The sequence below is a fragment of the Microcaecilia unicolor genome, chromosome 7, assembly GCF_901765095.1.
Source record: "Microcaecilia unicolor chromosome 7, aMicUni1.1, whole genome shotgun sequence".
Lineage (NCBI taxonomy): Eukaryota > Metazoa > Chordata > Amphibia > Gymnophiona > Siphonopidae > Microcaecilia > Microcaecilia unicolor.
In genome coordinates this window covers 7,836,285-7,849,012 of record NC_044037.1, presented here as the reverse complement: position 1 = coordinate 7,849,012, position 12,728 = coordinate 7,836,285, and the positions used below count along the sequence as shown (strand labels likewise).

The 12,728-nt window shown below is 46.8% G+C and overlaps 1 protein-coding gene across 1 annotated transcript in view; it reads right to left on the bottom strand.

Moving 5' to 3' along the window:
- LOC115473702 (relaxin receptor 1-like) overlaps positions 1 to 383 on the bottom strand; it is a 106,151-nt gene extending 105,768 nt beyond the window's left edge. The window contains exon 1 of the mRNA XM_030208741.1: positions 311 to 383. Coding sequence (XP_030064601.1) covers positions 311 to 356 — 46 coding nt within the window. The 5' untranslated portion in view covers positions 357 to 383. The remainder of the gene's footprint in view (positions 1 to 310) is intronic.
- Positions 384 to 12,728: the final 12,345 nt, after the last annotated feature.

The following is a 12,728-nucleotide window of genomic DNA, read 5'->3' as shown; positions in this document are numbered from 1 at the left end:
GTTTCCTCCAGGACCGACCTCACTCTACCCAAATGACAAAAGTCCTCTCCTACCTCACAAGCAGGCAAATTGTGTGACAGTGTCCCTGATTGAAGGAGACAGCACAAATAATGCCAACAGTAACATCATTTTCCTAGTCTTACACTTTTAATTCTAAGGAGTGAAGCTGCTAAATTCAGGATAACAGCACAGATAATGTTCAGGTGAAAGACATGAAAACCTCTCCAGGTAATTACCTCTGAAGTGAGGAAAAACGATCCAGCCCGGGACTCCCTTATTAATAAAGTGATGAATAAATATATCTACTTACTTGGAACAGTTGGGAAAAGAGAAAGCAAGAGAAGAAGGAGCAACATCTTGCTGTAAACCTAGGAATAGTAAAACCCCAGCAGAGAAAGCGACAGGAAGAAAGAGACTCCCAGAGGGGCGGAGACAGAGAGAGACTAAAGGCTCAGCAACTCTCCACACAGATAACATAAACACCCGGCACAGAGATCCAGCAGCATTGCAAGTGGAGCTGGAGTAACACTCCTCAAACACCGATACTGCATGGACTGAGGACGACTATAATGTCATAGGTTCATATCACTTGCACTGTTGTACAGAGGTATACTGTAACACTGCACTAACGACTGCACTCCACAGACAACCAGGGAGAAAAAGACAAAACCACTGCAGTGATGACTGTATTCTATTGAGAGTCACTGCATTACTGTGTTTATTTATATATTTGTCCACATTTATATCCCACATTATCCCAAGCACGTTTGAGTTCAATGTGGCTTACAAAAAGTAGAGGATGCACAACAAAGAATAATGCCTAAGAAAGTAATGTGTTGTAAGAATAAAACCACTGCGTTACTGTGCTCTAGAGAAAGACAGAACCACTACTGTGTTCCGCCTACTCCTTGATCCGCTGGTCTCAACCAAGTCACCTTCATCTCTCCTTCCCTCAGTCCATTCTCTCAACCCTCCTTTTCTGAAATCACCGAAGAGGAAACTGCACATTGTCTTTCCTCCTCGAAACTGACTACCTGTTCCTTTGATCCTATTCCCACCTGTCTAATCATTATCTCTCCTAAGTCATCCCTTCTATCTGTCGGATCCTCAATCTTTCACATTCTACTGCAACTGTTCTTGATGCCTTCAAACATGCCGTAGTTACACCACTCGTCAAAAAGCCTTCATTGGACCCCACTCCATCCAGCTTCTCTCCCTCTCTCTTCCCCCCCCCCACCCCCACCCCCAGCATCTTACTCACCTCCATTCCTTTCTCTCTTTTACTGTATGTTTAGTATTTGACTCCTTTCTTCATCCCCTTGGTTCGGCAAGGCATCTCTCTTTCCCTTCTCTTCCCTCCCTCCAACACTTCTCTCCCTTCCCTCCAGCTCCCCTTCTGTGGGTCCAGCATCTCTCTCCTTTCCCTTCATCTCCCCTCTTATTGGTCCACCACCTCTCTGCCTTCTCTCCAGCCCCCCAAAGGTCCAGCCTTCCCTCCAGCCCTCCCCCTGTGAGTCCAGCACCTCATCCCCCACGGGTCCAGTGCCTCTCTGCCTTCCCTCCAGCTCCGCAGGTCCTGCTCCTCTCTGCCTTCTCTCTAGCCCCCTGTGGGTCCAGCACCTTTCTGCCTTCCCTCCAGCCCCCCCCCCACCAGGTCAAGAACCTCTTTGCCTTCCCTCCAGCCCCTTCCGCCCACCACAGTCCCTCTACCTTCTACCTTATTGAGCAGCGATTCCTACAGGAAGTTGCATTATAAGGTGGGACAGGTCAGAGGGAAGGCTCCAGAGCAGGCCTGTAGGAATTGCTATAGCAGCTCAGTAAGATAGAGGCACTAAGCGGAAGGATGGAGGAAGACACAGAGCGAAGGGAAGGGAGAGAGGTGCCAGAGCCGGGGGAGGGGTAATTGCAGTTTAAGAGCCCTGTTTACTAAGCAGCGTTATAGGCGCATTAATGTTTTTAATGCGCGTTAACCACGTATGCGCGTTAACCATGTACGTGCCTACAATATCTCTATAGTGCGCACGCTAAGTGTAGGCGCGCTAAAAACACTAACGCACCCTAATTATTATTTTTTTAATCAAGGAAGCAAGGCTTTTTATCGTTCCCACAGGACAGTAAAACGTTTTACTCCCACGTCTGTGGTAAATCCTCCGAAATTGTTTTGTTACCACAGATCTCCATCCCCGTGTCATTCTCTAATGCCCACCATCAAATTACATGCTATCGAAGATACATATGTAGTCTTAGAATAGCACATACCCACATATTATTATTATTTATTGCATTTGTAACCCACATTTTCCCACCTCTTTGCAGGCTCAATGGCATGGATGCACATATGTACACACACATACACATATATGCTAGTATTCTAAACATTTATACATGTAACCGGTATGTAAATGTTAGAGTCTGCTTTCTAGAATGGCCTATTCAAGTCACCCTGTTCAAGAAGGCGTACCATCCAGATGTTACGTAGTTTCTTTCTTATCTGTTCAGCAAAATTTATGGACCATAATGTTTTCCCATCATCTTTTAACTGTTCTGCCCTCTCACTGTGCGATTGACATGCAGCTTAAACCAGAGTACAGAATATCACTATGAGAAGACTCAGAACTCTTGAACCCAAATCTTCTTTAATGCATAATCAAACAAGGAAACAAAAAAATGGCTTAAAGTTCAGATGTGCTCGATAAGAGTTTTTGCCTTGTAAACTGGGAGTCTGTTCTCTACCAGTTCTCTCTCCATGCAAGAGAGAAGCTGAGAGGAATTCAACAACATGCTGATTAATGATGCTATTTATATTAGGAGTGGCCTAGTGGTTAGGGTGGTGGACTTTGGTCCTGAGGAACTGAGTTCGATTCCCGGCACAGGCAGCTCCTTGTGACTCTGGGCAAGTCACTTAAGCCGCAGCATTGAGCCTGCCATGAGTGGGAAAGCGCGGGGTACAAATGTAACAACAACAACAAAAAAATTACACTGCTAAAATCTTGATAGCATCAAAGTAGCTTCAAGAGGGTCATACAGAATAGGCAGTTTCAGTTCACAGAAAAGATATGCTGCAGACTAACTCTTATAGACCCTATGAGAAGGGGGGGGGGGGGGGGCAACTAGCCCAGCATGCACAGTGAACAAGGCAAGCCAATAGAAAGAGTCCCATAAGACATGGATCTAGGACATGTGCTCTGGAAGAGTCTATTACAGAGAACTACAGGATTACAGGGATTTGTAGTTCAAGGGCACAACCTTATTTAAAGATACAGACAATGTTTAACATATATTCATAAACAAACAGCCTGCCTCCATGAAAATGGGGGCGGAACACTAACATTTAGGTGTGGGCATATACACAAGCTAGAAGGGTGGATTATTTATTTATTTATTACATTTGTATCCCACATTTTCCCACCTATTTGCAGGCTCAATGTGGCTTACATAGTACCGGAGGGCGTTCGTCAACTCCGGCATGAACAAATACAAAGTTGTGTTTTGGTAGCATAAGGAGGTTCATGTGAAAAGACACATTAGGGAATTGTGGAGCTGAAGAGGAGTGGCCTAGAGGTTAGGGTGGCGGACTTTGGTCCTGAGGAACTGAGTTTGATTCCCACATCAGGCACAGGCAGCTCCTTGTGACTCTGGGCAAGTCACTTAACCCTCCATTGCCCCATGTAAGCCGTATTGAGCCTGCCATGAGTGGGAAAGCGCAGGGTACAAATGTAACAAAAATAAAATAGATACTATTTGAGATTCTACATGGAATGTTGCTACTATTTGAGATTCTACACGGAATGTTGCTACTATTGGAGATTCTGTTGCTACTATTGGAGATTCTACACGGAATGTTGCTATTCCACTAGCAACATTCCATGTAGAAGGCTGCGCAGGCTTCTGTTTCTGTGAGTCTGACGTCCTGCAGGACGTCAGACTCACAGAAGCAGAAGCCTGCGCGGCCACATTGGTGATCTGCAAGGGCCGACTTCCACGTGGAATGTTGCTATTCCACTAGCACTTAACCCTCCATTGCCCCATGCAAGCCGTATTGAGCCTGCCATGAGTGGGAAAGCGCGGGGTACAAATCTAACAAAAAAAAAAAAAAAATTACAAGCTTTGGTTTCATTGTGTTGCAGAGTTCAGGCATTTAGGTTTAAGTAATCATGCCTTAAATGTAAGCTCATGGTCTCCTATGAGGCAGAAAAGTAGGCACCTACATTTGTTTACAGAATAGGCTTGAAATAGGCACCAGTTCACCCTCTTATCCTAGCTGCCCCGTTACAGAATCACCCACTCTAGAGTGTAGGGCTCTCTGGATTCAATATTTTCCCATGCACACACAGGATTAGCTGTCTGTATGACATCACCAGCCCTGCTGTTTAATGCACCTATCGAAACCATTCTGTTTCAGGGAAAAGTGCTGCTAGAAATGGATTTAGAAAGCAACAAATTTGGATAGCCAGGACTGGAAACTGCTGGGAGCACAGCCCTGCTACTCCCCTGCAGGATTCCTCCCATCACTGTCATTATACAAAAAGGAGCATTTTCGAGATGACGTCTAAGTCCGACTTTGGACGTTTTGCAAAAAATAAAAACCTCCAAAATCTGATTAGCAAAGAAGGTCATTTTCAAAAAAGAAAAAGGTCTATCTTTTGTTTTCGAAAATAGAAGGTTTTGTGATTTGGACGTTTTATTTTTTGGTCCATTTAAAAAAAAACAACCCAAAACAACACCCAAGTGCAAAACGCACAAGATCAAGCCATTGGGATGTAGGAGGAGTCAGCATTTTTAGTAGACTGGTCCCCTTGACATCCCAGGAAAGCAATAGGGCACCCTAGGGGGCACTGCAGTGGACTTCATAAAATGCTCCCAGGTGCACATCTGACCATTGCTCCCTTATCTTGTTTGCTGAGCCCCCCAAAACCCACTACCCCCAACTATACACCACTACCATAGCTCTCACGGTCGAAGGGGGCACCTATATGTGGGTACAGTGGGTTTCTGGTGAGTTTTGGAGGGCTCACAGTTTCCTCCACAAGTGTAACAGGTAGGGGGATGTAGAAGCCTGGGTCCAGCTGTCTGCAGACTACTACTACTACTTGACATTTCTAAAGCGCTACTAGGGTTACGCAGCGCTGTACAATTTAACATAGAAGGACAGTCCCTGCTCGAAGGAGCTTACAATCTAAAGGACAAATGTACAGTCAGTCAAATAGGGGCAGTCTAGATTTCCTGAAAGGTATAAAGGTTGGGTGCCGAAAGCAACATTGAAGAGGTGGGCTTTGAGCAAGGATTTGAAGATGGGTAGGGAGGGGGCTTGGCGTAAGGGCTCAGGAAGTTTATTCCAAGCATAGGGTGAGGCGAGGCAGAATGAGCGGAGCCTGGAGTTGGCGGTGGTGAAGGATACTGAGAGGAGGGATTTGTCCTGTGAGCGGAGGTTTCGGGCGGGAACGTAAGGGGAAATGAGGGTAGAGAGAGGTAGTGAGGGGCAGCAGACTGAGTGCATTTGTAGGTAAGAAGGAGACGCTTGAACTGTATGCGGTATCTGATCAGAAGCCAGTGAAGTGACCTGAGGAGAGGGGTGATATGAGTATATCGGTTCAGGCGGAATATAAGACGTGCAGCAGAGTTCTGAATGGATTGAAGGGGGGATAGATGGCTAAGTGGGAGGCCAGTAAGGAGTAGGTTGCAGTAGTCAAGGCGAGAGGTAATGAGAGTGTGGACGACCTGCATGTTGTTCTAATGGACGTGAGTATAACATCTGAGGCTGGCACAGAGGCTGGCAAGTAATGTTTTTTAATCACATTTTTTGGGGGTGGGAGGGGGTTAGTGACCACTGGGGGAATAAGGGGAGATCATCCCTGATTCCCTCCAGTGGTCATCTGGTTATTTAGGGCACCTTTTTGCGCCTTATTCGTTATAAAAACAGGTCTAGCTGAAAACTTCTTAGTTTTAGTCTTGGACGGTTTTGTTTTCTTCCATTATGGCTGAAAAACATCTACGTCTCAGGAATGCCCAAGTCCCGCCCTGAACACGCCCCTGATACGCCCCCTTGAGATTTGGACGCACTTCTGATGGACTTCATAGAAATATAGGTTTCAAAAATGCTGATTTGGATGCTTTATGCCACTTCTTAGACGTTTTTCTGTTTTGAGAATGAGCCAAAAGTCACTCCTGTGAGTGCTATGGACCAGTGTTCCCAATGCTATCCTCTGACTTCCACCTTCCCTTCTTCTGTCTCCCACTTCCCTCTTTCCTTCATCCTCTCATACTCTGCCCTTCTTTCTCGCCTTCCCTTTTCAAGGTAGAAAGTCTCAGCAGCAGGGATGAGTCCAGTGGCTCAGGGGAAGGATTGTTCGCTACCAACAGGACTCCTGCTTCTGTCCTGGCGGAGGATGGAGGATACAGCTGTAGTTGTGTGACATGTCCCGGGAGCCCCAGCATAGGGCTGATTCTGCTTGAACCTGCCCAGGGATGCTTTCCACTGCATTTTGCCTCTGACCGGTCCCAGGGCTCCTTTTCTTAATGGGATTCTCTAAGGAAGAGCCTGTGCAGTCAATTCCCCACTTCTCTTCTGCTCTTTCTCTTCCAGCTGACAAACAGCTGCTTTCAGTCAAGCAGAATTTTCCAGTGGAATCTGACAACCGGTTCATGGTTTTACTCTGTTTTATTCCTGCTGAAACTGTTTGTAAACGGCATTCCACAAATGAAAGGCACTTCTAGGATTTTTTCTCCCTTGGGCGGTAGCAGGAACGTAAATTTATTGCGTGTATTTTATGGCTATTTCGTACTTTCAAAATGATTCATAAACCTTATGTTTCCTCGCTCTGCTCTCGGCTGTAAATCCTTGCTAGCTGAGCTGAAATGTGCTCAGCAGCTGGGAGGGGGGGGGGGGGGGTGAGAGCCAGGTCTTCTGCCAGTGAAAGAGGGAGCCCGGCAAAGCTGCTCAAGTAATCTCGAGGGGGGGGGGACCCTGGGTCTCAGAGAACCTTCACAACATACCCTAAGAGGGGAATTTCAACCAGTGCTGGCATTTCGAGGGGGATTTGGGAGTGAGGAGGGCTAACATTCAGATTTTTTTTTCCGAGCTGCCACTGGGATTCTGGCCCAAATCAAGGATGCCATCTCTCACACCACAGGAGGCAGACAGCTGTCCCTCACTTAGGATGAGGAGGTGATGGTGATGAAGATAAATCAACGCTTAAATAACAGTGAGAAGGATGCTGGAAAGGAATGTGCCCAGTGGCGTTCCTAGGGTGGCTGACACCCGGGGCGGATTGCCAATGTGCCCCCCATGGGTGCAGCGTGACCCCTCCCCCCGGCGAATGGACACCCCCCCTCGGGTGCAGCGCGACTCCCCCCACCCCTGGTGAAAGGACACCTCCCCCCGGCAAAAGGACGGACACCTGCCACCCCCGGCGAAAGGACACCCCCCCGGGTGCATTTTTACCTGCTAGGGGGGTGCCGCGCGCCTGTCAGCTTCGCTCATTCCCTGCTCCCTCTGCCCCCGAACAGAAAGTAACCTGTTCCGGGGCAGAGGGAGCAGGGAACGAGCATTGCCGACAGAAGCGTGGCACCCCCCCCCCAGCGGCGTTCACCCGGGGCGGACTGCACCCACCGCCCCCCCCTTGGTATGCCACTGAATGTGCCTGCTTTCATAGCAGATGCCAAATGTATGTCTTGCTATGCAGCTGCAGAAGGAATACTCTGGGTTCTAGGCCCCTGCCCCAGTTCAGTACCAGCCAGTGATAATGAAGGGGTGCTTTGTTCTGGGGAAGTCGAAAAGAATTAAAGCTCTGGCTTTGTGAGAGAAGTATAAAACCTGGAGGTAAGAGAGGGGTTTAGCACTTTCCCTCCTTGGAGGGAACCAGTGAGGAAGTTATAAGATCTACAAAGGATGGGTTTACCACCGAACCTCTGTCTTCTGCTGATTCAGACGTCTCAGACAAGGGGTCTTCCCACAGGAGGCTTGGCTCTGCTCTAGGGGCTAAGGGAAGAAGGAGAAAGCACAGGGGCTGCCAGTCTGGTCCTCAGCCATCCACTGAGGCTGACAAAAAGGACAGGTCGCTTTCCATAAAGTTACAGAGTAAAACAGAGGTTGCCAGTCTAAATCCAGCTGTCCTCTGAGGCAGAGAGTGTCCTAAAGAGAAGGATGGGTAGATAGATCATCAGGAGATCTGATGCTGGTCCTTAGAAGAGAAAGAAGCAGAGCAAAGCTGTTGTTGGCCTACAGGATTGAATGTTGGGGATGGTAGATCTGGAGAGTGCTCAAGCCCTGTTTGGGATAGGCGGTGGGACCCAAGCCCTTGGGTGCATCCTGACCTGCCTGTAAACGGCTTAGTATAAGGGCCCCTATATGCATTGTTATAGAATATGCCCAATCCGAGTATTATTTAGCCATCAGCATTTCCACCAAGTTTTCTTGGGAGTAACTGGCCAAGACTAAATTTAGTCATATGGATGGACGCTAGGCGTATTCTATAAACTGTGCGGAAATTTAGGTGTATTGTATACAATTTAGGTGTACTTTACAGACTATGCCTTTGTGGGTGTTTTTTCCCCCTCACGGAGGGTTAAGTGACTTGCCCAGAGCCACAAGGAGCTGTAGTGGGAATTAAACCCAGTTCGCCAGGATTAAGGTTTGATGCACTAACCGCTAGGCTACTCCTTCACTAGCAACATTCCATACAGAATCTCAACTAGGAAAAGGGAAATGGGACTCGATATACTGCCTTTCTGTGGTTTTTGCAACCATCCCAAAATAATCTCCAAACATATTGCCTCCTCCCTCAAAACACCCAGGGAAAATCTGCTACAGTACAAAGAAAAAAATGCCACAGACAGAATCCTCCTTATAGTGACGTACAACCCAGAGCTGGAAAAATTACGAAAAATCATAAAAGATCTTCAGCCTCTACTCCAAGAGGATGAATTACTGAAAGAGATATTCCCATCCCCACCAATGCTGGCCTTCCGACAGCCACCCAACTTGAAACACAAGCTAATCAGAAGTAAACTCCCAACACAGACTGAAAAGGAAAAGAAGGGCACATTTCCCTGCAATATATCCAGCTGCAAGCTATGACAAAACATTTCTCAGGACCCCACGGTCATTCACAAAGGAAAAATATTCAACATTAAGGAATCTTTCACGTGCTCATCTTCCAATCTGGTATATATCATTCAGTGTAAAAAATGCAACGAAGGCTGCTACATTGGAGAAACAAGTCAGATGCTAAAGAAGAGATTTAATTTACATAGACACCATATGAAAAATGCTAGTACTAATCAAGATGTCACGCCTGTGGGGCAGCACTTTACAAAACCAGAACACTGTACCAGTGATTTCATGGTGAGAATCCTGAAAGGGAACTTTAAAACAATACAGGAACGTAAGACCTTTGAAGTCAGAATGATTGAATATTTTGACACCCAATAAGGATCTGGGTTTCCTAGCCCATTATAAACCATAAAATTGTACTGCTTTGTCACCCTCCTGTCTCCATGCATATCTCCCTGTCCCTCATCCACCCGACTCTTCCTGTCTCTCACCTATCCACCCCCACCCTGTTAGACTGTCACTGGAATGCTTTGATGTTTCACTTATACATACTGTCATCTACCAACATTTGCTTATTTCCGATCTGACGAAGAAGGGCAACCTTCGAAAGCTAATCGGGAAATGTATTAAGTTATGTCCAATAAAAAATGTATCATCTTATTTTCTTTTCCATGCTTTATTTCTATTGCAACTACATTCAAAGCAGGTTATTGTTATTTGTACCTGGGACAACAGAGGGTTAAGTGACTTGCCCAGAGTCACAAGGAGCTGCAGTGGGAATCAAAGCCAGTTCCTCAGGATCAAAGTCTGCTGCACTAACCATTAGGCTACTCCTCCACTCATTCAGTTCATATCCATGTGATACAGTTAACAAACCTGGAGGGTGAGCTGCAGGGACCCCTGCGTTTATTTTGAGGGACTCATATAGTTGTGCCAGTCCTCACAAGCAGTGAAACGATGTAGCCCTCTTGTTTATATGAGCTTAAGCAGGGCAGGATTAACTCTTGGTTGAACTCTTTCCAAAAATACTAAGACTAGGGAGCAGGCAGAGAAGCTACTAAGTAGTAAATTTATAAGAACATAAGCATTGCCATGTGAGACAGACTGAAGACTCTTCAAGCTCAGTATCCTGATTACAACAGTGGCCGATCCAAGTCACAAGAACCTGGCAAGATCCCAGAACAGTAAAACAGATTTTATGTTGCTTATCCCAGAAATAAGCAGTGGATATTCCCAACAACCCAGAGAAAATATTTCTTCACTTAGCGTGTAAATAAACTCTGGAATTCGTTGCCAGAAAATGTGATAAAAGCAGTTAGCTTAGCACGGTTTAAAAAAGGTTTGGCTAATTTCCTAAAAGAAAAGTCTATAAGCCATTACTAAGATGAACTTGAGAAAATCCACTGCTTATTCCTAGGAAAAGCAGCATAAAATCTGTTTTACTATTTTGAAAGATGGAGATGTGCTGGGCCAGGAGGGTGGGGGTGGGGGCATTAGGAGATGGAGACGTGCTGGACTGGGGTGGGGTGGAGGGAGAAGGAGATGGATATGTTCTGAACTTGCTGGGAAGAGGAGAACAAGAGGGGGGGGGGAGAGAGAGAGACAGACCAGACTGGGGGAGGAAGGAGACAGAGACCAGACCGGGGAGGGGGGGGGGGGGGGGGAGTGGAACAGAGGAAGAAAGATGCTGGACTCACAGACAGAGAGAAGGAGTTATGCCAGACCATGAGGTGGGCAGGGGAGAGAGAGAAATGCTGAACCTGTGGGGTATGGGAGGGAGGGACAACAGGACACAGACAAGAGCTGCTGGGCATGGAGTCAATAGAGACAGAGACATAGGGAAATGCTGGAAAAGGGACGGCTAGGGACGCTAAGAGGGCAGATGCTGAACAGGGACAGAGAGGGCAGATGCTGAACAGGACAAATAGGGATGCAGAGATGGACGACAGACATGGAGAGAGAAGACATGTCAAATGGACAGGAGATCCAGGAAAAGCACCAGAGACACGGACCAAATTGAATGGAAAAATTATATGCTCAGACTGCAATGGTAGAAAAAATGATTTTGAATTTATCAGTTGGAAAATATATCTTGCATTTCCTTTTCTGTTTCTCTAGTATTGCTTTTATGCAGAGTCTGACTCCTTGAGGTTTCCAGTTCAGATTTTTGCCTTTGTATCTCTATTACTGGTCTGTGATTCCTTCTTTCATATTTGTTGATGGTCTGTGAAAAACTCTTTCAGCAGTCTCATGTTTTCTCACTAGTGTATTGGGGTTTTAGGGTCAGGTGTAATATTTACAATGCTGCCTTTTCAGATAAAGTTGTTTCTCTTTGCGTCCTGTGAGTTAGTGCTGTAATGGTACAGTAAAGTTCTCAGTGTGTTTTTGCATGAGTTTGTGCTTTGAAGTTGTGTCCCCAGTGCACACTATTTCTGGCGCGACAAAAAAATATTTTTTTCAGCACTGGGGGCTTACCTGGCAGTAATTGGGCAGCACATGGTTACTGTCAGGTTAGTACAGGAGCCCTTACCGCCTCCTAAATAGGTGTCAGTAAGGCCTCCCCTTTTTTTGCCTTTTATCTGCTGCGTTAAAAGGGGCCTCGACGTGCTGCAAATCCATGCACCAATGCTACAGCAGGGCCCTTTTTACCGCAGCTTGGTAAAAGGGGCCGTAAGATAGGTAAGTAGAAAACAGGCATGTTAACACTGGTGTGGGAAAGGGGGGATGAAGTACAATGCTGATGAGACAGCAGATGGGGAAAAACAAATGAATTAGTCCAGGGTACTTCAGCACTTGACCTGTGCCAGCTATGCCTAAGGGGAAGGGGTTAAATTACCTGTTAAACTGTGAAGGCACTGTGTAGCTACCCATTCCAGGAGGGAGACTTTGAGGGGCCACGCCACGCCGGAGGAAGGACCGGGACATTCATCGGTCACAAAACTGTCACCCAACAAGGGCGAATCAGGCTGTAAGACCCCCGCATCCCCTCTAGAAGCGCTCAAGCGATCCGGGGAGCGACCCTTTGCGCCCTCGCCCTCCGACGCCATATGCCACGAGGAGAAGAATCGGGGAACCCCCTGCCCGCTATAAAAAGGTAAAAATTACCTGCTGTCCGCTCCGAGCTGTAACGAACTGGTGTCCCAGTGAGTAGCTGCAATGAACGTTTAAATAAACGTCTAAATAAACGCCTTTAAGGACGTTAAAAAATTTTTTTTTTTTTTTTTTAAACGGAGCCAGCGGGAGGGGGGAGAAAAGGAGGGACCTGGCACCACCAGGTTTGCACTTGCTCAAAAGAGCCCTCAACCCCAGGCCTCAACAAAACCTAAGGATTAGGCTTGGAGGCCTAGCCAGAGCTGCTGCTGTGTGTGACCACCACCTGCTGAGATAGAGAACATACTGAGGAGTTTCCGGCAGCACATGACCACATATAGGGCGGCAAAAGTTTGCTCTCTATCTCCACCTGCTGGTAGATGGACACAACCCACCAGTCTATGGATTGATCAGCTTGATGATATGGAAACCCGTATTATTAAAACAAGATGGATGTCCATCTTTTGTTTCGATAATGCAGTCGGGGACGCCCAAATCTCAACATTTAGGTCGACCTTAGAGATGGAGACCGAGGACGCCCATCTCAAAAACGACCAAATCCAAGCCCTTTGGTCATGGGAAGTCC